Below are 25,884 nucleotides of genomic sequence, written 5' to 3' on the forward strand. Positions count from 1 at the left end.
ACCAGGCCGCTGTTTCCAGAAGGAGACTATTGACCGTCTGCAGATTGAGTTCCAGTGCTGTGGAAACACCAACTACAGGGACTGGTTTGAGGTGCAGTGGATCAGCAACCGCTACCTGGACTTCACATCCAAGGAAGTGAAGGAGTGAGTCCAAAAAGATCACCTCACACTCTTGCGCCTTTTCTTACTTCAAATTTTTTTTCTCATTTCTAGTCCAAATATCTAATAACCTGTTAAATCAAGAAGCATTTTCTAGACAAGCAAAACATATTGTATTGTTTTAAAAAATATTATGTCAAAAATTAAACTGTTTCTAGACACAAATAGCTGTGTCTGGATTCAGAAAGTAACACAGCACTGTTTCTGTTACACTGAAGGTTTTAGATAATTTTTTTTCACAATCAGTGGATTGTAAGAGTTATTGCACTGCTCTTGTTCTTGATCTTTCAAAGACACTTGACATGGTTGATCACAGACTTTTTAATAGACCAATTACCAACCTATGTCCCACATGACGTCACACGGGTCCCCGGTTGCAAAAAACAGACAGGCTGCAATGGGAAAGATGTCGTGTTTTGCGGTAGGATGCCGAATTCGAGTCCAAAAACAGAAAACTTAACTTTTACCATCCACCACACACTGCTTTAATACCGACTGCAGACGTCTTTGGCTAAATGGGAGCTGAATGAAGTAAGGAGCTAATTAGAAATGCTGGACTCTGCAGTTCTCATGTCATATCAGGTCAGTTCACGCTATGCTGAGTCAGACACATCACTCGTTTTTGATTGCTGAAATTATTTCAGCAAAAACAGTTACATATGATGAATTAAACTGCGGACACTGAATGCTAAGAATGAAATGTGAAAGTTACGTTTATTAAGGTAAAGTTGGTTTTATATTCATACATTCATTCAGTGACAACTTGTGACACACTCCCTATATTGTTTACCACAGCACTTTGAATATTCGCTCTGAAATGAATATTGAATATTCGCTCTGCAAGTGTGATTTGAAAACAACATTAACACTGTTAATTTGACTGTGAACAATGTTGTACTTTGATAGTCATTGGCTGATGCTAATATGATTTCGCTATTTAGAGTTTGCAAATAATATTTTTTATTAAATTATATTATTAAGGAGAAAGTCTGAATGTGCGAATATAAAACCAACTTTACCTCTATGTGTTGGTTCACATACCCTGCCGTACAGGTGAAGTTCACTGTCAGAAAGCAGTTGTTTTGCGTGTTGGTGATTAATTACCCAGGCCTTGTATAACGTTAGCTCCGTCTTGTTTCCTTGTCTTTGGCTAGGCGGAATCTCGGTGTTTAGCTCTTGAATCTGGTCATCATGGAGCATTATTTCTTGCACATGACCACAAAGAACAAAATTGTTGGCATCTAAAGACTTGTAGACCTTTAACTTCTCTCTTGTAAAATCACTTGGAGCTTCAATGAGATTGTGTATTTCGGCCTGGATGCTTGGTCACTTCTTCTTATCCAATATTCATTGGGAGGGTGCTATCGCAAATGGAGCTGACAGATGAACGCCGCTCACTTTAACGTTAATTTTGCTGAATTACTGTGCTTGTCACTTGGTGACGAGCTGTTGTAATATGCTGTAAGCATTATGTTAATAATATATATAATATGTAAGTATATATCTTATTTCTAAGACAACAACAAACTCTGCACCGCATCTGATGTCATTCCCTCATTGTAAATGCTGGGGCTTCAGGTTGCTTTCTGCCACCTCCCTGCGCGCGCATCCTGAATGTTTACAAACATGTTAATTGGTCTATACCTCTTTAATACGTATTAGTATGTTAAACCAAGCTACCATTTGGTTTGGTAATTATTTGTCCAACAGAACACATTGTGTCCATATGGCCGGTTTGACTTCTTTATATTTAGAGGTGCTCAAAGGATTGCCGCAGGGATCGGTATTAGGACTTATATTATTTTCTATTAACATTAATAACTTGTGCGACAACCTTCCAAATGCCTTTTATCATCTGCGGAGGATACAGTAATTTATTGTTGCTCTCCTTCACTTGTTCAGGCCATACGATCTTTGCAGTCTGCTTTTCATATTGTACAGTCTCATCTTTAGGATCTAAAAGTGGTTTTAAATGTAGATAGATGTAAATAAAATTTTTTTTTAAGTTCCATCTCTTTGCAGAATTAACCATTAATTCAACAGTATCTGGATGCAGCCTTTATGATGCAATCTGAGACTGCATCACTCAGCGATGCAATGTCAGACACAATGCACTCAAATGGAGCTAGTGACTTCACTGTGACGGGTAGGGTTATGGGTGGGGTTAGGTGAGCCCATTAAAAAGCATTGGATTAATGCTTTAAACTCTTTTAATAACTTTAAACTCTGTTTATCACAGCGCTCTGAGGTTTGTTACAGGCTGTCGTAGACTAACTCACCATTGTAAACTCTATGCCAAAGCAGAGTGGCCTTTTCTGAATGTAAGACGGTATACCTACTGGCTGGCTCTGGTCTATGAGGCTCTTCTGGGTCTGGTGCCCTTGTTCCCTTCTTACAATGCATACGAAAAGTATTCATAGCGTTTCACCTTTTCCACATTTTTTTATGTTAAAGCCTTATTCTAATATGGGTTAAATTCATTTATTTCCTCAAATTCTACACACAACACCCCATAATGACAATGTGAAAAAAGTTTTTTGAAATGGTTGCAAATTTATTAAAAATAAAATAACTTAAAAATAACATGTACATCAGTATTCACAGCCTTTGCTCAATACTTCGTTGATGCACCTTTGACAGCAATTACAGCCTCAAGTGTTTTTGAATATGATGCCACAAGCTTGGCACACCTGTCTTTGGGAACTTTGCCATTCCTCTTTGCAGTAGCTCTCAAGCTCTATCAGGCTGGATGGGAAGCGACAGTGTACAGCCATTTTCAGATCTCTCCAGAGATGTTCAATAGGATTTAGGTCTGGGCTCTGGCTGGGCCACTTAAGGACATTCACCGAGTTGTTGTGAAGCCACTCCATTGATATTTTGGTGGTGTGCTTTAGGTCATTGTCCTGCTGGAAGATGAACCGCCGCCCCATTCTGAGGTCAAGAGCACTCTGAAGCAGGTTTACTTTCAGGATGTCTTAATTCATTCAGCAACGTCTGTACATTGCTGCATTCATCGTTCCCTCTATCCTGACTAGTCTTCCAGTGCCTGCTGCTGAAAAACATCCCAACAGCATGATGCTGCCACCACCATGCTTCACTGTAGGGACTCAAAAGAGTTCAATTTTTGTCTCATCAGACCAGAAAACTTTGTTTCTTTTGGTCAGAGAGTCCTTTTGGCAAATTCCAGGCGGGGAGCAGCTTCCGTCTGGCCACTCCACTATACAGGCCTGATTGGTGGATTGCTGCACAGATGGTTGTCCTTCTGTAAGGTTTTCCTCTCTCCACAGAAGAGCGCTGGAGCTCAGAGTGACCATCAGGTTATTCACCTCCCTGACTAAGGCCCTTCCCCCCTGATCACTCAGCTTAGATGGCCGGCCAGCTCTAGGAAGAGTCCTGGTGGTTAAACATCTTCAACTTACGGATGATGGAGGCCGCTGTGCTCATTGGAACTTACAGAGCAGCAGAAATTTTTCTGTAACCTTCCCCAGCCTTGTGACTCAAGACAATCCTGCCTCTGAGGTCTACAGACAATTCCTTTGTCTTCATGCTTGGTTTGTGCTTCGACATGCACTGTCAACCCTGGGACCTTATATGGACAGGTGTATGCCGTCTTTCCGGATGCACTGTAGGTCAAAAAGCCAGTATGCCTTATGTGCAAGTGAAACTTATAATTTGTCTGTTCCCTGGGTTCGATTTAAAAATAGGTAAGCGAGCCTTTAATCATGCCGTCCCCTCATCCTGGAACACTCTTCAGTCTAAACTAATAATGTCTGAGCTCATCCCAATCAAATCATTATGCTCTTTTTTAACAAACAACAACAGTCCATTTCTCAAAGTATGTGTTTTTATTGTAATGTGGTATAGCTGAATAACTAAACTGTATTTTTAATATTATCTTTACTTTTTATTTATTTATTTTTTTTCATAAGTCGTGTGTTGTGGACCCAAGGTCACCCTTGTAAATGAGATCCTGATCTCAATGGGTTTTTATCTGGTTAAATAAAGAAACATATGTGTAAAATAATCTGCCAATGGGGCCAGCAAAATGATCTTGTCTTTCCTTCTGACATAAGATTATTTTGCTGACCCCATTGGCCGCATATTTTGCTTGTTTTAAGGAAAACCTCGGTTAATTTTAGCATATCATTTCCTAAAACAAGACAACATGTTTTGCTTGTCTAGAAAATGCTTCTTGATTTAATCATTTTATATTTGGACTAGAAAAAGACAATAAATCTAAGTAAGTAAAGCATTCATTGCAGTGTGCTGATGCATTCAAATAAGGAAACATTTCAAACACTTCAAAGCATTTCGTTACCAAGGTTACGCAGAGTTCAGAATGTCATGTTCCGAAACGGATGTCAGGATGAAAGGTCGACCTTTAGTACTCACCAATCAATTCCTGCATTGATCACCAAGTCAATGTGCTTGTTAAGTTGTGACGTATGAAATGTTGTTTCCGGTTCCAAGCCTCTACTCATTTGAATTGAAAAGACAACAACAAAAACACTGTTTAGTTATATTACACATTAAAAGTAATCTTTTACAAACAGGTGGTGTACATCACATTATCCAAATCTGCTGTATCCACCCTACTAGTGGGGAGGACAAACCTGCAAAAACAATAAATACATATGCAAATAAATAAATAAATAAATAAATAAATAAATAAATAAATAAATAAATAAATAAATAAATAAATAAATAAATAAGTAAATTCCTGCATAAATAAAACAATAAATAAATATGAAACAACAAATAAATAAATATAAAAATAAATAAACAAATGTAAATCTACAAACTCTTGCATAAATAAAACAATAAATTAAAAATACGCAAATAAATAAATGTACATATAAATTTACAAATTCCTACATATATAAAAAAATAAATGAATAAATATGCAAATAAATAAATAAATGAATAAATCTACAAATTCCTGCATAAATAAAACAATAAATAAATAATTGATAAGTTCTAATAGCTACAATACAAATAAAAGCATATGGAGGATAAAAACCAGCAAAAACAATAAATAAATAAATAAATGTGCAAATAAATGAATTAATAAATCCACAAATTCCTGCATAAATAAAACAATAAATAAATTAGCAAAAGAATAATAAATGTATACACACACACACACACACACACACACACACACACACACATACACACGCACGCACACACGCACATATATATACATATATACACACACGCACGTGCACACACACATATACACATATATATATAGATATACACACACACACACACACACACACACACACACACACACACACACATGTATATATATATATATATATATATATATATATATATATATATATATATATATATATATATATATATATATATATATATATATATATATATTTGTATATGTTTATTTATTTATTTGCTAATTTATTAATTGTTTTATTAAATACAAAGGCAGAACATTTTATAGGTAAGATTGGATTTTTTACATTTTTGTTACAAACTTTTGTGCTCAACAAGTAGCATTACTGATGATCATGCAAAAGTAAGCAAAGTAGCACCAACTCGCACTAAATTCTAGGCTTACACTATAGTTTTGTTGAATAAAATAAGCAAACAGTGTAGCTGAAATATAACAACAAGATGCTGCGGTGCTAGAAACTTGTATTATTGCCGACTAAGTGAATGAGTCGTTCATAACAGAGATTTATTTACAAACAAATTGCTCTCTCCATTACAATGAGAGGTGAAAGCTGGAGAGGAGGTGTGTTTCAGGAAACACATTAGATCAAATTTAACAGGGAGGGAGGATAATACATTTCCATGCACACAAACACACGCTCTTTGTCTGCAATGCCCGTGCACTCACTTATCCATTATTGTAGAAAAGTGATGCAAAAATGATCATTTTCGTCATTTAAAGAAATATTTGCATACGGACCACCGAAAAAACTCTTGATTATAGATATATGCATATATGTTTACATATCTGTGGGATGGGCAGTCCTCCACTGTACCATATTTGATGCAATGTTGGCTTACAACAACGCAGCATCTCTAAACAAACTTTTTTTAGAGTGTTAAGATCAGACTTTGTGACCCAACATTGGGTAAAATATGGACAAACCCATCAGTTGAGTTAAAAAATGTCATTGAAAAGTTTTTAACCCAACTGTTGGTTTGGCCATATTTATTCCAATGTTGGGTTACAACAACAACCCAGGATTTTTTTTTACAATTTTAGAGTTTTAAGAATTTTTTTTTTTAGTTTTGACGACAAACTTTAAAAATTCTGGGTTATTATAATCCAACTCTGGGTCAAATTATGAACAAACCCAACAATAGGCTTAAAAAATGTAATTTAAATGTTTTTTAATTAAACTTAAATGATTTTCCAAACCCATTATTTGACCCAATGTTGTCTCACAACAACCCAGCATTTTAAGAGTGATGTCAGAGTTAACAAGTGGGTAAACACAGAATCAAAAACTAAGAAATGGAAACCCATCTTTGACTCATATGTTTCTGTGTTCAATTTGTCCTTCAGTCGTGTGAGGAGTAATGTAGACGGCCGGTATCTGCTGGATGGCGTCCCGTTCAGCTGCTGTAACCCAGCCTCACCACGGCCCTGCATCCAGTACAGTCTCCTGGACAACAATGCCCACTACAACTACGAGTACCAGAGTGAAGAGCTGAATCTGTACAACCGCGGCTGCCGTCAGGCCCTCGTCAGCTACTACATGGGCTTAATGAACACCATCGGCCCGTGTGTTCTGCTTGTTTTTCTTCTCCAGGTATGAGTTTAGTAATGGGCTGAATGAGACAGAATCTTTGTTGTCCAAAAGGTCAGTTTTAGACCTGAAAGGGATAGTTCACACAAAAATGAAAATTATATAATCATATGTTGTCCCTTTATTTATTTCAAACCTTTATGAGTATCTTTTTTTTCTGTTGAACACAAAAGAAGATATTTTGAAGAATGCTGGAAACCAGTATTTGTTGTTCCTTGTAGTCAAGTGAATGGTTTCCCGCTTTGTTTAGAATATATTGTCTTGTGTTCAACAGAAGAAAGAAACTCATAAAGGCTTATAACCACTCATGGATGAGTAAATAGTGTGTAAATGTAAATGTTGGGGTGAACTATACCTTTAAATCTTTTGGTTTATTAATGGATTTTAAATCTGTTGGATATTTCCACGCTTTGTTCTACAACATTAATAATAGCCAGTGTAATTGTTTTGTTTTACAAACTGATGACATTTCTTCCAAATTGCATATAAACTTTTATAAAAAGACAATTGGTGAAATTTCCACAAAAGATTCTGTTTAAATTCATTTTAAGATGACACTGTTTCAACTTTAGAGGAATTAAGAAAATCAATATTACTGTAAAACATGCTTTCTGCCTTATTTTTTTAGTTGAATCAAATTAACTCCTCTGGTCATCTCAACGTACATCAGACACAAAACTGACCAAAATGTTAAGTTAAACTTTGTAAGACCAAAATAAATAGTTGAAACCTGATTATCCTATTAAAATAAGTTAAAGCAACATAATAATGTTGTCATGCCTATTTTCATATCATGTCTTGCAGTGTGGAATAACTAAATAATACTTGAAGCATTCATTATTATTGATCAATTGGCATTTTGCTACAAAAAGCCTTTAAAGTATTACATGTTTTAAAATTTTGAGGAAATGTTATTAACTCTTTATAAAATAAAACAGATGAATATTGTACTCAAGCACAAAACTATAAATCTAACATATCGAGAGAAACTGCAGTAATCCATGTACCGAATGTCTTTAAAAATGTCTGTCATTTACGTTATTTTTACTGTATATATACATAAAAATGCTTCTAGGACATCAAATATATATTTCAATAATGTTAAAAGCATAAAATATCACTGAAGTACATTTCAGTATAGATTAAAATATAAAGTAGTTCTTTTGAATTGTAATAATGTTTCACAACATTTTATTGTATTTCTTGAGCATGGTGAACATAAATATCTTACAGAAGCAAAACTAGAACAGTACTTATGAAGAAACACAATAATAAAAAGAGATAAAAATCTGTATGAAATGTGCAACAAGTAATGCTAACCACACACCGTATTCATAAAGCACAAAACTAATAAACAAATTAGCCAACTATTACATATTATATCTTTGTATATATATTTGTATATATAAGAGTTTCATGCACCATTTAGTCACCTTACAGAGCTACAAAATAATATTGAAAAAAGTTTGAACAATGTTTTTTTCACATAACATCAACTACAAATGTAAGTTTTTGTATAAACCTACATCAAAAAATTACTCTATATAAAAAACACAACAATAAAAAAGAAAAAAAAATCTGTGTTATATAGGCTATAGTCAGGTCTGTAGCCAACCTGCTAAAAGGCTTGGTTCTCTTTTTTTTAAATCAAAAATAACCTTTTCTACCTCATCATTTTCTATTTAATTATGCGATTTAAATGCATTTTAGTGACATTTTAAGCATTATTTTAAGCTGAATTAGCTTGTTGGATGGTCATAAAAACCACACTTTTTGTTCGACCAAATATATTTCCTAAAGATTTAGAAAAAAGAAAAATGAATACAGACTTATTTTTAGTTGTATTTTTAAAATGCAACTTTATTACATCATATATCATTAGAAAAACAGGAATCTGTTCAAATTTTAAATTAAAAACTATAGCCTATTGTCATTTATTAGGCAAATAACAAACTGGCCAGCACATTCTACTTTTCTCAATCAGAATTTGAATAATAATGATAATAATAATAATAATAATAATAATAATAATAATAATAATAATAATAATAATAATAATAATAATAATGATAATGAAAATGATAATAATAATAAAAATAATAACAACAACAACAACAACAATAATAGTAATAATGATAATGATAATAATAATTATAATAATAATAATGGGGCAATGCAGTGGCGCAGTAGGTTGTGATGTCGCCTCACAGCAAGAAGGTCGCTGGGTCGCTGGTTTGAGCCTCAGCTCAGATAGCATTTCGTGTGGAGTTTGCATGTTCTCCCTGCGTTCGCGTGGGTTTCCTCCGGGTTCTTCGGTTTCCCCCACAGTCCAAAGACATGTGGTACAGGTGAATTGGGTAGGCTAAATTGTCCGTAGTGTATGGGTGTGTGTGAATGTGGATGTTTCCCAGAGGGTTGCGGATGGAAGGGCATCCGCTGCGTAAAAGTGTGCTGGATAAGTTGTTGGTTCATTCTGCTGTGGCAACCCCGGATTAATAAAGGGACTAAGCCGACAAGAAAATGAATGAATGAATAATAATAATAATAATAATTTGAATCTTATTAATATGATAATAATAATGTAGCTTTACAATTTTTCCAGCCTCTCTTGTAAATAAGTACATTTGAAAATTTATAGATAACTACAATGGCCAAAATAGAGTTTAAATGAATTTTAATATGGGCCGGTTTTGGTGCTTCACGCCTTTTTATTTATCCTTTTTTGTTTCAAGAATAACGTCCAAGATTTAGAATAAATGTTACTTGCAAGGGCGGGTTCAACCAATAAGAAAGATAAGCTGCCGCTTAGGGCCCCAGGAAATCTGAGGGCCCCCAAATAAATACCTATAAGTATAAATTATACCTATAAATTAAATATAAAAAATTAAAAAAAAAATTTCCCGCAAAAATTAATCCCCCACTCTCAATCATGGAGAATTCCAGCAGTCAAATCAGGTAAAGATTTAGTTTTAAAAAACGAAATATTTTATATATAACTTTCAGTAGTGAATTCATTTTAAGAAAAACAATCATTTAAAAAGTTTGACAAGATGCTTTACATGTTGTTATTATTATTTTGCATTAGGACAAAATGTACAAAAGGAGTAATTGAGTGATTGAATTGATTGAGTGAAGACAAAAACAGCTAAATAAATCAATTAAAAATCAATTAAAATAGAAAAGGTGCATTTCAGAACTTTTGGGCCCAATGGCTGGAATTGCTTATGGCCCCCAATTCACAAAATCCACCCCTGGTTACTTGAAAATTTTTTCTTTATTTTTCTTTATTTAACAACCATACAGGAGGCCAGTAGATAACTTCTTCTTACGTCCGATTGCATGTTTTCTTGCACAGCTGGATGTTGGATTCAGGAGAAAATATTTGTTAGCCATGGCCAAAAGTGACTAGCTGAAGTTACACCGCAGCAATAGCTTTAGGTCTTAAAGCCTTTTTCCTGGGTCATTTTTACAATTTATGATGGCATAGCAGTCAAAATAGGACAAATGAGCTCATGAATGGGACAAATTCTGGACCTTTATCGATGAGGGGAGGGTCTCCCGAACCACTCCAACACCTCCTGGCTACGGGCCTGCAAGTAATGCAACAGAATGTATTAATAAAGTACAAAACTAATAAACAATTTCGCCAACAATTATATATTTGTATATACAGTTGAAGTCAAAATTATTAGCCCCCTTTAAATTATTTGTATTTTTTTATTTTTATTTTTTATTTATATTTTTTATTTTTATTTTTATTTTTTAATTTTTTTAATTTTTAAATATTTTCCAAATTATTTTTAACACAGCAAGGATTTTTTACAGTATGTCTGATAATATTTTTTCTTCTGGGGAAAGTCTTATTTGTTTTATTTTGGCAAGAGTAAAAGCAGTTATTAATTTTTTATGAACCATTTTAAGGTCGAAATCATTAGCCTCTTGAAGTTATATTTTTTCGATAGTCACAGAACAAACCATCATTATACAATAACTTGCATAATTACTCTAACCTGCCTAGTTAACCTAATTAACCTAGTTAAGTCTTTAAATGTCACTTTAAGCTGTATAAAAGTGTCTTGAAAAATATCAAGTCAAATATTATTTACTGTCATCATGGCAAAAATAAAATAAATCAGTTATTATATACAAATATAGATCATAGAGAAGGTCTAGAAGCATTGTTATACTATCTAGAAAAGAGACCAACGTCAGAAAAACCACCAACATGTTTTATTGTACAGTTGGCTGAATGGACATTGAAAAATAATGTTTTCTTGTTTGAAGATCAACTTTATAAAGAAATAAAGGGAACAACTATGGACGCTTGGGTTTGCCCCAAATTATGCAATTAATTATGGGAAGAGAGATTTGTGTATTCTGAATCAAATCCATATTTGAGAAGTATTGTGTGTTGGGGTGGAAATATAGATTATGTTATCCGGATTGGAGGCAGATTTGAGGGATTTTCATGCATTTTTAAATACTACTAATGCATATTTGAGATTCAGTTTGGATTTTTCATTTACTCAAATTATTTTTTGGACTTAAATATTTTTAAAGATAATACAGGAAAAATTACACACCACTATTTTTAGAAAAGAAATAGGCAGAAATGCCATCCTTAGAGCAAGAGCAAGAGATAGTTTCCATCCTCCGTGGCTGATCGAAAATATCCCTTTTGGACAATTTCAGAGATTTTGAAATTAAATCACAAGATATGATTCACAGATTTAAACAACGTGGCTATAAAAACGGAGTAATCTATAAATCTTATAATAAAGCAAAAGATAGCAACAGAGATGAACTGTGAATACTGTAACGTCGGGGAGTAACACCAACAATTGAGGTAAGATCCAAAATGCAGGTTTATTCACAGTCAGGCAAGCGGTGGTCAAGCACAGGTGCAAACAGGTGTGTGAGGACAATCCAGAGGCTAACGGTCGGTACACAAGATAACAAGACTGGGAAACACGTTGTAATGCTACTGTGACAGATAACAAGACTCGGCAAACTAAAGGGGTGAATGTGTGGCTTAAATAGTGTGTGTTAATCAGTCTCTGACAATCCTCAGGTGGTGTGAATGTAATCAGTCTAGATGAGGAAGCATGTGTGTGAGCGGAGTGCATGTATGAATATGTAGTCCAGAAATGGCGGATTTGTAGTCCATGGTTATTGTAGGTGCAAACCAGCGATCTTATGAGAAATGATCGCTGGTAATTGTTACAAATACAAGGTTTTTAAGATTAAATAAAGGCTTTTTCAATTTTCCCCATTTTTCGAGTGCCTTGGACTGATTCCTGTTGTTGTTTTGATGAATCCCTTACCCAAAGAGCACCAACCAAATATTTGAATTACCCCCGAGCGCTTTTTGTTTGTTTTTCTGTATTAATAAAATAAACCAGTTAATATAAATGAGTTATTAAAACTATTATTATTACAAATGTGTTAAAAAAAATCTCACTGTTAAACAGAAATTGGGGAAAAAATAAACAGGGGGGCTAATAATTCTGACTTCAACTGTATATATATATATATATATATATATATATATATATATATATATATATATATATATATATATATATATATTTGTATATAGGAATTTCATTTATGCACAATTTAGTCACCTTACAGAGCTAAAAAACAATATTTCGAAAAAGTTTGAAAATGTTTTTCTATAACATCACTAACAAATTGTCTCTTTTGTATAAACCACAAGTAAAAAAGTATTACTCCATCCATATAAACATGTGATAATGTGTCAGCCGCATCATTAAAGGTCTGTTTTGTGCGCACTCTCCCAAATAAGCACATGATTTGAAGCGTCAACCTTGAATAACACATTGTATAATCTAATGCGCTCAGCATATCGAACCGTTTGCACACTCTTCACTCAGTTAATATTGACACTCCTCCGGAATGCCTGGCAGCTCGGCTGTGAACTCAGAGGTGTCAATATTCATTATTTAAGCATTAAAATAACTTTCACCCAAAACCACATCATGCTCTCAGCTTTTATAACAGCCACAGCTTTCGTAACACAAACAGCATGATTCGTCACTTCTCATCTGATACTCCTATAGTCAACAAATCAACATCTGCTGCCGCACCAGAAATAAAGCTGCATTTAGATTGACAGAAGGTTTGACATGATAGGAACACTGTGTGATATTAACTGTTACTTCACGCATCGAACTGGGGTTTGTTGGTAGCTCAATCTTATAATGTTTTTGCATTTACTCACCAATTTGACCTTATAAATAGACAATGCATGAATTTCAATACAATGTAAGTCAATTTGGCCCAATATAGATCCCAATGCAGGGGCGGACTGGCCATTTGGCCATTCTGTCAAATGCCAAAAGGGCCGGACCATTTTTTAAATTAGGGCCAGTCAGCTATTTTTTAAATTTATTTTTTTTGTTATATGTATTGTTTTTACATGCTTTTATCTCTTTCAAGATATGAGTATTATGATGATGATGAGGATGATGATGATGATGATGGTGATACTAGTAATATTAATAATAAATGTTAAGTTTTGGCCCAATCGACAATGATCGGCTGGTTTCGAGATGGGCTGACCCATTTAGAGGTTATGCAGACAAAATCAAAATCTAGTCAAGAATGTCAAATAAACAGTGTGCAACACAAGCTAATTGTCAGAGATGGACCGTAAAAAAGGAAAGGCGGTGCCGAAAAGCAATGTCTTAAAAATCAGACACTGCCAAATGCATAAAATTAACTGAAATAGTGTCGAAAGGGCGCAGGGGTGCAAAAAGGTCGCTATTTCGAGCCTCAGCTGAGTTGTTTCTGTGTGGAGTTTGCATTTTCTCGTGGGTTTCCTCCTGGTTTCCCAGACAAGTCCAAACACATGTGCTATAGGTGAATTGGGTAGGCTTAATTGTCCGTTGTGCATGTAGGTGAATCTGTGTGTGTGTGTAGGGGTTTCCCAGTGGGCATCTGCTGCGTAAAACATATGCTGGATAAGTTGCCGGTTCATTCCGCTGTGGCGATCCCAGATTAATAAAGGGACTAAGCAGACAAGAAAATTAATGAATGAAATGATTGCATGTATAAATTTATTATAAATGAGTTGTTTTTGTTCCAGTCACATACATCAAATATCTATTAAATATGGTACTGCTTATATTATTTCACCATCTGTACACCAATATAAGTAGTGAATGTGCGTGTCTGTGTATGGGGCTGTGGTAATGTGGTAATGTGGCTACAGTGCCAGGGCTAATTTTTGGTCCCAGTGCACCCCTGCCCTAATGTATATATTTTTGTGTTGCATCGAAGAAAGAAATTCATGCAGGTTGAAAAAGATAAACAAACAAAATGATAACAGCGAATAAATGACAGGCTTTTATGATTTATCACTGCTTTTCACATTGAATCCTGGATAAAGGGATAGTTCACTCAAATATAAAAATGTACTCAATAATAGCCCCTTTCACACAAGCAGACCTTTCCGGAAAATTACCGGCAATTTTCCAGAAAGGTCTGTATAAAAATACCGGTGATTTTGTTCTAACTATTTTCTGGAAAGAGAAGTTGTAACATTACCGGTAATTTGCCGGAATGCTGCGCTGTGTGAATGCAGAAGGTAGATAGCCAGAAAGAGCGCGTTCATGTCTAGAACGTGCTGACGTGAGACGTCTGCTTTAGCCAATCAGAACAGTCAGACGCATTATAATATTATTAATATTATACAAAAGCAAATTGTTATGAATGAACTTAAAAAGCCCCCCAAGATGAAGAAGCCATGAAGGCAGTAGTTTTTATATTTATGTAGGCTAGAAAATAATATGTTTTGTAATATTTTAATCCTTTATATTTATATCCTATTTACACCCCCCACTCTCCTCTAACTTAAACTCCTCGCAACAACTGCACTGTTTAACATTTGCACGTTTAAAATTTGCACATTCACTGCACCACATTGAACTGTTTACTTATTGAACTGTACATACCCACTGCATATGGGCATTTGTAATTATGTACACACCCACTATACATATACACTGTAATCATGCTTATTTATCTGCATACTACTGATTATTAATAGCAACCTGTACATATATTCATATATTGTAACATATACACTTGTAATCATGTTTATCTATCTGCACACTACTGATTATTAATAGCAACCTGTACATATATTCATATATTGTAACATATACACTTGTAATCATGTTTATCTATCTGCACACTACTGATTATTAATAGCAACCTGTACATATATTCATATATTGTAACATACACACTTGTAATCATGTTTATCTATCCCTGTACATATATTCATATATTGTAACATACACACTTGTAATCATGTTTATCTATCTGCACACTACTGATTATTAATAGCAACCTGCACATATATTCATATATTGTAAATCTGTTCATAGCTTATCCAACCTGTATATAATGTTCATAGTACATCCATCTGTAAATATCACCATAGTTTTCTATAACTGCACTTTATAACTTATTCCTGTATCCTGCACTTGCTGCTATTGCACTGCTGGTTAGACCTAAACTGCATTTCGTTGCATTGTACTTGTACATGTGTAATGACAATAAAGTTGAATCTAATCTAATCTAATCTAATCTATATATATCCCTCTTATTTTAATTCTTTTTCATATATAAAGATATTTGCCTATTGCTCTACAATTGCTTGATTTGTTCTGGTCTATTGAAAAATCTATTACAGTTTCTCAAAATAGCAACGCGCCTCAGAACGCCTTTCTTTTTAGACCAGAACGCCTATGGGCGCACATATGAGCGCAAATGCATTTGCTATTTAAACAGCGTGCTGCAAAACGTCAAAAGCACTCTTGCGCCAAGCTGAAACTAGCAAACAACAATTGTGTCGCGCCTTGCGCCACATTGAGCCGGGTGTATAATAGGGCCCATTGTGTGACATTACCTGGATAAGCTTTAAAATATATAAACCCAGCAAACACAGAAGGTGGCCCAAACATTCCCATATAGTTTCACAAGTGTTTTCCATTTGTTTACGGTTGTCAATTTCATTTTGGGACCTTAATCTCTGCTCTGTTGACTTTTAATGTTGAAAATTCAACTCTGCTGTTTAACAAAATGACTTTTATTGACATTTTAGTAGTTTGAAGTAATATAATGTATAAGAAATAATATATAGTGAGAAATGAGTTTGTAAAATAACAGAAAATGTACTGGCAGTTTATGTCAAGGTTTTTGTACTGTAATGTACAACACCAACCCAGACAATATTTCACTTCAAACTATTAAAAATATTAATAAAAGTTACTTTTTCAAACTTTTCAAGGTTAAAAGTTATTGGAAGAAAGATCAATGTCCCATAATGCAATTCAAAAGCTTAAATAAATTTAAAAATAATAAAAAAACACAATACAAAATACAAAAAAATGCAAATTTACGTATATTTATTTACATTCTAAAGGAAACATCTACATAAATGAAACTTCAGGGATGATATTACATGTTGGTGTGGCTAACATACATCTTGGTTGGTCATTCTTGCTATAACAGGCCATAAATGTGCCTCTTAATTATAAATGTGAAACATTCCTTACTCAGGATTAAACAGAGGGGATTGAAGGACATTAATCTGAAGGAAAGATAGGGAAAAACTGATAAAAATGTCACCTAACACTGACCTGCTTCCCTTTTCTGCCCTCAGATGGCCATTCTGGTGGGTCTGCGCTATCTGCAGACTGCAATGGAGGGAGTGCTGGGCCAGGAGAATGTGGAGATCGAGACTGAAGGATACATCCTAGAGAAGGGAGTGAAGGAGACATTGCTGGAGACCAAAGAAAAGATGATGAAACTCCTTCAGTTCGCTCAGGTGGGCGACGCGTCTGCTGAGACCCCGGGATCAGAGCCAGAGGCGGAGAAGCCAGCCACAGCCTAAAAGACCAAGTGTTATTGTATAAAAGAAGCTCTCATGCATATATGAGTGCTGTCCTGTCCTTGATTATATCATCCTCCTAAGGGAATAAATCATCATGGTAATTATAATGTAACACTTACTTCATTGCACTGTAAATGAAGTCAGCAAGTTACCCAAAGATTTGAGGTAAAAACCTAGCAACCTCTTTAAAATGCTGGTTTATACAAATCCTGACAACACCAAAACACCCCCTTTGATAATTCTATATACAGTGAAGCTGTGTAAAGGAAAGGTGAAGAGAAATTGAAGGCAATGTAATGTTACACTTCATCACATGTGGTCTGTAGATGTTTGGCTATACTTTGTGCTTTGCTTTAATAGACAAAAGCTGAAACTGTAGATGCATGCGACAAATAAAGAGTTTTTAACTGATCTCTGTCTCATATCGAGTTAATTGGTCAAGTGTGTCATGTTTGTTTGGTATTCTTTTGTGTTGAAATGTGTTTTTCAGTTTGGACACGTCTTACTTCATGACTTAACTTCCCTCGTGAAATGGTGTAGTGTTCAGCCCATTTCCTCTTCTCTTTTTTTCCTGCACAAACACACACACATGTAGACCCACGCACACACACATATTTGTATACAGTTGAGTTCAAAATTAATCACCCCTTTGTCATTTTTTTCCTTTTTCAAATATTTCCTGAATTATTTTTAACAGAGCAAGGATTTTTTTTTTTTGACAGTATTCATTCATTCATTCATTTTCTTGTTGGCTTAGTCCCTTTATTAATCCGGGGTCACCACAGCGGAATGAACCGCCAACTTATCCAGCACATTTTTACGCAGCGGATACACTTGTGCCCAGATTAATAAAGGGACCAAGCCAAAGGAAATGAATAAATTTAAAACCTTTAAAAAATACATATAATTTAAAAAAACATTACAATATTAATAACAACCAATAATATTATACAAGATTCAATCACACCCTCCTTTATTGGGTTGATGTATAATTTTTCCAACACCCCCATACAAAATAAGCAAGATTTATTATCATTGATCAATTCATAATAATTATACTCCATAAGAGAGATGGAGAAAGTGAGCATGGGAGCAATGAATAGGATTACGCTGACTGAATGCGGTTGCGTCCTGTTCTGACACCTGAAATCTCTTTATCCCTTTGATGATGCTTAATACTATGACTGCTGCCAAAGCACTCGCACTCAAAACACAACAAGAAATGCAACTGTGTCATGCATCTAGTTATTTATTAAAAGCACTTAGTTCTGCACTAGTGCTATGTTAAGCGATTAGATTTATTTCCAAGCCTTTTAGTGGACTGTTCATTCCAGGAAAGGGATTTTTTATTTTATTTTTTATTTTTGTTTCCTGAAGAGGTGATTTTAAAGCTAGATTATTGACTTTATTTTTGGTTTTAACTCTTTTTATAATCATATGTATTATTATAATCCTAAATAATGATCCCGTTTTGTATTTGCATATAATTTTACAGTTTTCAGGGCTTTTCAAAGATTGTCTGGTTATTTATTTCTGTACTCTTGTACATTTTTGCAAAATAATAAGGAAGGTGATTTAACCGACATTGATTATAGCATGGTTTTTTAGAGGTATTTGAGAAACTGACTGTAAAAATATTCATAAAATAGCATTTTTTGTTGTATTTTGTGATTTATGTTTTTATTAAAGTGCATATTCTGTGTATTATTCTGTACAAAATAAATCTGAATTTTATGGTTTATTTCCGGCACCCCAGCTGCTTAAAAAAACAGATATTAAATTACAGAAATTTCCCTAAATTTAAATTTCTGGTAAATTTCTGTAATTCAACCTGTTATTTTACAGTAGGTTTCTGTAATTTAACTGCCATTGTTTCACTTTTTTTCCCGGCACCCAAGCTGCTGGAAATAAACCGTAAAATTACAGATTTTTATAGATTTTATAGTGTTTATAACACTTCATTGATGAACGCTACAGGCTAGCATGCTGCAGTATTAACTATAGTAAATGGATAAACTGTAAAATATTATAGCTTTTACAACAGTAAACTGTGGTGCTTTCATTGTAGTAAATATAATATTGGGTTATTCATTTTTCAGTTGATTCATGACCACAGCAACTGATGTAGAATTACCACAACAGTTTAATTTAATTTCTTTCAGAGGTAAAATTCAAAACACAAGTAGGCCTATTTACAATAATTATATATTATGGTTTCAAGCAAGTATTCTGATGTACAATTCAAGTCAAAATTATTGGCCCTTCTATATGTTTTTTCTTTTTAAATATTTCCCAAATATACAGAGCAAAGATTTTTTCACAGTATTTCCTATAATATTTTTTCTTCTGGAGAAAGTCTTATTTGTTTTATTTTGGCTAGAATAAAAGCATTTTTTTTAAATTTTTAAAACCATTTTAAGGTCAATATTTTTAGCCCCCTTAAGCAATATTTTTTTGATTGTCTACAAAACAAACCACTGTTATACAAAGACTTGCCTAATAAACCCAATTAACACCTTTAAGCCTTTAAATTGCACTTTAAGCTGAAAACTAGTGTCTTGAATTTTGTTTTTGTAAAATATTATGTACTGTCATCATGGCAAAGATAAAATAAATCAGTTAATAAAAATTAGTTATTTAAATACTCACTATTATATTTAATACTAACAATCATGCTTACAAAAAAATTTAATAATTCAGGAGAGCAAATCATTAACTTCCACTGTACACGGTTTACAGGGACACTACAGCCGTCCACCACTAGATGGAGGCAAAACTTAATTTTGCTTAAATGTCACCTTGCAAATGATGCATAGCGGTAATTTAGCATTCAGACAACATCAATATTATAGGTACTGATGTGTTACTGATGACGTCAACAGATATGAATAGATCTGATTTTCCTGTGTTGCCCACACACTTGGGTTTTGGTTGTGTCTCAAAACTTTTTGGGGGTATTGCCCGCGTACGTGGAGAGTGGTTCAACACAAAACAGTCTAGAGTTAAGACAGTTAATCTAAATTGCCCTTTTTATTTATATGTTGCTGTGTTTGCTGTGTTCAGTGTGGAAATGCGCGTGTCACGGCCGTCATCAAGCTGACACGAGGACGCGCAGAGAGGGGAACAGAAGTAATGCAATGCAGTTCTAGATTCCGGTGTGGTTTCGAAGTGTGACTAATGAAGGAAGAGAAAAACAGAAAGATGTTTGATCGGTTTAACGGTTACCTTGACACACTTCTGTCCAGAGACTCACGGTAGCCATGAATGTACTCTTAAAAATATATTGTTGTTTAAGTAAACCGCTGTGTTCTGAGGAATAAATACAGGTACAGAGACGATGGACTCAGACGTCACGGAAATGTTAGAAGAATTTATGGGAAGTGCACTTGTTACATGGGTAGGTGGCTAGCAAAACACTACTACACCTCTTTGATAATCTTCATTTTGGTCAGTGAAAAGTTTTGTTAACTTTATAAAGGAGTCCTTAGAAATGATTAACTGACGTTAGTTCGTTACATCTGATTAATGATAAAAATACTTATGGTGTTCCCTGGTGAAAATGCAATAATAGACTGTTAAAGTATTTTGAAACATGGTAAACATCATGATCCAGCAACAAAACTCTCGAGTCTTCATTTTTGAACCTGTTAATCCAGTTACCATGCTTCTAACTAAGCACAAGTTTTATTTTTTATGATGTCTTTGTAATTTTAAATTAAATTTAAGAACGTTTGACAACCCACTTTATTGTAAATACTACAGTATTTTCGAATCATATCATGGTAGTGTATTATACCTTAGGAATATAATATTTACAACTCATTGTTGACGATTGCTACAGCATACTGTAATTTTAACTACAGTGGACTGATAAACTCAAATATATAGTAGTGTACATTAGTGTTCTTACTAGAGTAAACTGTTGTGTATTGTGGTATAATATGTATGTATGTATGTATAATATTTGTAATATTATAATAATATTTTTCTTTCTTATTTGTTTTATTTCGGCTAGAATAAAAGCAGTTTGTATTTTTTTCACAACCATTTTAAGGTCAAAATTATTAGCCCCTTTAAGCTATATATTTTTATCAATAGTCAACAACAAACCATCATTTTACAATGACTATAAATATATATATATATGTATATATATATATATATATATATATATATATATATATATATATATATATATATATATATATATAGTTCATTCATTCATTTTCTTTTCTGGCTCAGTCCCTTTATTAATCTGGGGTTGCCACAGCGGAATGAACCGCCAACTTATCCAGCATGTTTTTTACCCAGCGGATGCCCTTCCAGCCGCAACCCATCTCTGGGAAACATCCACACACTCATTCACACACACACACACACACACACACACACACACACACACACACACACACACACACACACACACACACACACACACACACACACACACACACACACACACTCACTCATAAACTACGGACAATTTAGCCTACCCAATTCATGTGTACCACATGTCTTTGGACTGTGGGGGAAACCAAAGCACTAAGGGGAAACTCACGCGAACGCAGGAAGAACATGCAAACTCCACACAGAAACGCTAACTGACCCAGCCGAGGCTCGAACCAGCAACCCAGCGACCTTCTTGCTGTGAGGCGACAGCACTACCTACTGCATATATATATGAGCAGTGACATTTGCAGTAAAAACTCAAAACATAAATTTGCACAGAAGGTATATGTTAACATTATATTGAAACTTTTGTTCATATTTTCCAGAATAACTGATCACAGAGTTAAAGAACCAGAAAGATATCAATCTGTAAACATGTTTTGTACTTTTAATATGGAAAATAAACTGGCGTTATGGATGTGACAAAGTCTGCGGGTTTACATACTTTGTAGAAACATACATTGCAGAAATTTTGTGAATTAATTTGCACAACCCAAAATAAACTATGATAATCAAAAGGATATAAGTTGGCTCTCAATAAAACAAAATTGATTATTTGACAAAATTAATATATTTATTGATCATACACACACACACACACACACACACACACACACACACACACACACACACACACACACACACACACACACACACACACACACACACACACACACACACACACACACACACACATATATATATATATATATATATATATATATATATATATATATATATATATAGTGAAAACTCTCATACTATTGTAGTTGTTTTACCATAACCACAATAGAATTACCATAACAGATAAATTCAAGTACTTTACTATAGTGTGGTTGAAAGAAAACAGTGTTTACTCTAAACTATAAATTACTATTGTATGTTTTCTTGTTGGAGCAACTGAAGTAAACTTAATGTAAGCATTGATAACAGAGCCCAGAATCTTGATGTGAACAGTGTGTTTATGATTTAAGGTGCATCTGTTTGAGGGTATTGTCGGTGAGGAAGAGGATGGATCACTCTTTCCGGAATACATGGAAGTAAACATCAGCTCCCAGAATGCAGTAAGGCAGTACCTGACGCTCACCAATGGAGTTTACCTCAATGAGGTCATGAGGATCATGTAAGACGGACTCGTTGTAAAAATAGAAAACATTTCCTCAGTTTTGTTTTTATATAATGTTGTTAAAAAGAAAGCTATCATTGATTACAGTTCAACAGTGACTCGTCATCTAACGGCAACATTTTTGGTTGTTTGTTTGGGTTTTTTAATCAGTGATCCCAATCCAAAGGTAGAACAAATCTACCACAATGTGGGCGACGACAAGATTCGCAGAGTGCAGAACTTTTCCATCCTCAATCGCCACTTAAGATCTTACTATCAGGTACTGAAGTAACATATCAGTCATATTATTATGTGACATTATGTCTATGTATCCAGTACATTTCACTATTATATTATATTATATTATATTATATTATATTATATTATTTTATATTATTTTATATTAAATTATATTAAATTATATTATATTATATTATATTATATTATATTATATTATATTTTATTATATTATATTATATTATATGATATCATATTATATTATATTATATTATATTATATTATATTATATTATATTATATTATATTATATGATATCATATTATATTATATTATTTTATATTATATTATATTATATTATATTATATTATATTATATTATATTATATTATATTAAATTATATTATTTTATATTATATTATATTATATTAAATTACATTATTTTATATTGTATCATATTATATTATATTAAATTATATTATTTTATATTATATTAAATTATATTATTTTATATTATATTATATTAAATTATATTATTTTATATTATATTATATTATATTATTTTATATTAAATTATATTAAATTATATTATATTTTATTATATTATATTATATTATATTATATTATATTATATCATATAATATTATATTATATTATAATATATTATTTTATATTATATTATATTATATTATATTAAATGATATTATTTTATATTAAATTACATTATATTATTTTATATTAAATTATTTTATATTATATTATATTATTTTATATTATATTATATTAAATTACATTATTTTATATTATATCATATTATATTATATTAAATTATATTATTTTATATTATTTTATATTATATTAAATTATATTATTTTATATTATATTATATTAAATTATATTAAATTATATTATATTATATTATATTATATTATATTATATTATATTATATTATATTATATTATATTATATTATTGGCTTCTGTTGGTATCAAATTTTCTTGTTGAGATTATTTGCTTTAAAATTGCAATTAATTATCATATTATCACAATATTGAACTAAGTTGCAGGAATACTTATCCTCAAAATACTTAGTGTATTGGTTTGTTGTATATACATTTTCAGAGTAAATTAATGTCTTAAACTAATTAAATTGCAAAAATATGCTAAAGTACAATACTGTAGGTATCACTTCACAATAAACTTTCTTTACTAAATGTTAGTTAATGCATTAAAATCAACATTGAGTAATAGTCATATTGCAGTTATATGTTAAAGTTATTAAATTAAATCAACTTAATTTCATTAGTTATTATCTTCATTTAATAAAACAATTGCAACTTTTTACTTTAGTCTTCACAACTGTAAAACATCAGCCATTTTATAGTTACATGTTGAAGTCAATAACTTTTAATAGCTTAATTTTATTAGTTATAAACTCCATTTAATTAAATTATTTTAACTTTTGACCTTAATGTGTTGTTATCCGTTAATAAATATAAATGAACAAAATTTAGATTAAAATTCATAAAACATTTTGTAGTTGTCATTATAATGACTTAACTGATGCTAACAAATGGAGCCTTTTTAAGGAAATAATTGAGAATTTTTTAAAGTATACAACAGTCTGAACATTCTTAATAGCCACTCTAAAGGTTTATATTATAAATATTTTTTTACAGTATTTTAAAGTGCCAAAGGTATCAGTATTGTGCTTGTTCATTATCAAGAAAATTTAATTTAATTTAATTTAATTTTATTTTATTTTATTTAATTTTCTTTTATTTTATTTTATTTTATTTTATTTTATTTTATTTTATTTTATTTTATTTTTTAAATTTAATTTAATTAAATTTTATTTTCCTTAATTTTACTTAATTTTATTTTATTTAATTCTTTGCAAAAGTGTCTAGACCTCTAAAAAAGTGTCTAGTCTTGACCTGATGATGCATGGTATATAAATGGACAGTTCACTAACTCATAAACAGCATGTTGCTGTTGAACAAGTTAGCCATGTTTGTTTTTTTGGTTTCTGTGGTTTCACTTCTTGTTTCAAATGTCCTAGTTGTAGACATGTTTCTTTGAGCTGTTATTTTCACACAAAGCAAGTGGCAATGACTATATTTTGCCTTCCGGACATTTTAAAATTAAAATATCAGCTTAAAGCATTGACAGATTGTAGATAATAATGATAATAAAAAAAATAATATAAAACCCTTAAAAGTATGTTTATATATTGTCCTGCATTATCTAGATTTCTGATCAGCTTAAAAAATGCTGAGGGCTCACACAGTGGTTGCTTAATGATTGAGGAGCTGATTAATAATTACACTGAATAAAGGCAGGTGACGGATACATTTCTGTGTAAATGCAAGGGAAATATTGTGATGTAGCCACTGTTTCCATGGTTTATTATCACAGTTAAAAAACATATGAATTAAAATTCAACTAAAATATACATTTTAATGGAACTAAAGATTTTGTTAACAGTTAGCTAAAATAAAATATTTCAAAGCAATTTTCTAGTACTTTGCTGTGAGCAGTGGCGCCCCCAGAAAATTTTCTTGGGGGTGGCCAGATGAGGCCACACCAAATCTTGGGGTGACACACAAACACAAAAAAAATAAATTAAATAAAAAATTCTGTGTAATGTTATATTTTTGTTGTTAGTAAATTAAACAATGTTGTTTTAATTAATTGATCATAAAATATTTCAATTATTACTAAATATTAATACTATATATTATTACTAAAAATAATAATGATAAATTAATAAATTAATTAATAACAACCTGAACAAAAGGCTTTGCTGTATACACACACTTACCATACAGACCCTGATAATATAGTTCATCCATATTTCTTTTTGAGCAACAATATAATCAATACAGCTTCTTAAATTGATGTTTGCTACAAAATCATTGAAATTTTGGCCTTTGTAAGTCAACCAGCCAAAATATTGAGGTAATAAACAATTCCGAAAAGCTGATTTGAAAATGCATTTATTTATTTTTTTGTTTTTGGTTTTCAATTGGATAAAATACAATGTTTTAATTTTAAAAATAATAATTTCTTCATAAAAAGTGTACAATCTCATGAACCCAAAGTTATGTTTCGTCTCTCGTCATCAATCAATACTAATCAAATTATTACAACTTCACTGATCCTTGAGAATTTTGAGCCTTGTTAAGTAATGTTAATATGTTTAGTTTTTAACTAGAAAG

General features: G+C 32.3%; 2 protein-coding genes across 4 annotated transcripts in view; both read left to right on the plus strand.

The window, feature by feature from the left end:
* Window positions 1-17,286, plus strand: part of rom1b (retinal outer segment membrane protein 1b) — a 27,592-nt gene extending 10,306 nt beyond the window's left edge. For both annotated transcript variants that reach the window (XM_087280312.1, NM_201014.2), the window contains 3 exon segments: window positions 1-144; window positions 6,704-6,950; window positions 16,645-17,286. The exon segment at window positions 1-144 is cut by the window's left edge and continues 11 nt beyond it. In XM_087280312.1, the coding sequence (XP_087136438.1) occupies window positions 1-144; window positions 6,704-6,950; window positions 16,645-16,875 (622 nt within the window). In that variant the 3' untranslated portion in view covers window positions 16,876-17,286.
* Window positions 17,287-19,964: 2,678 nt separating this feature from the next.
* ccdc88b (coiled-coil and HOOK domain protein 88B) overlaps window positions 19,965-25,884 on the plus strand; it is a 67,204-nt gene continuing 61,284 nt past the window's right edge. The window contains 3 exon segments of one of the 2 annotated variants that reach the window (NM_001386506.1): window positions 19,965-20,272; window positions 22,299-22,447; window positions 22,601-22,709. In NM_001386506.1, coding sequence (NP_001373435.1) covers window positions 20,213-20,272; window positions 22,299-22,447; window positions 22,601-22,709 — 318 coding nt within the window. In that variant the 5' untranslated portion in view covers window positions 19,965-20,212. 2 annotated transcript variants of the gene reach the window in all.

Source organism: Danio rerio, chromosome 14, assembly GCF_052040795.2.
Source record: "Danio rerio strain M-AB ecotype USA chromosome 14, GRCz13ab, whole genome shotgun sequence".
NCBI lineage: Eukaryota > Metazoa > Chordata > Actinopteri > Cypriniformes > Danionidae > Danio > Danio rerio.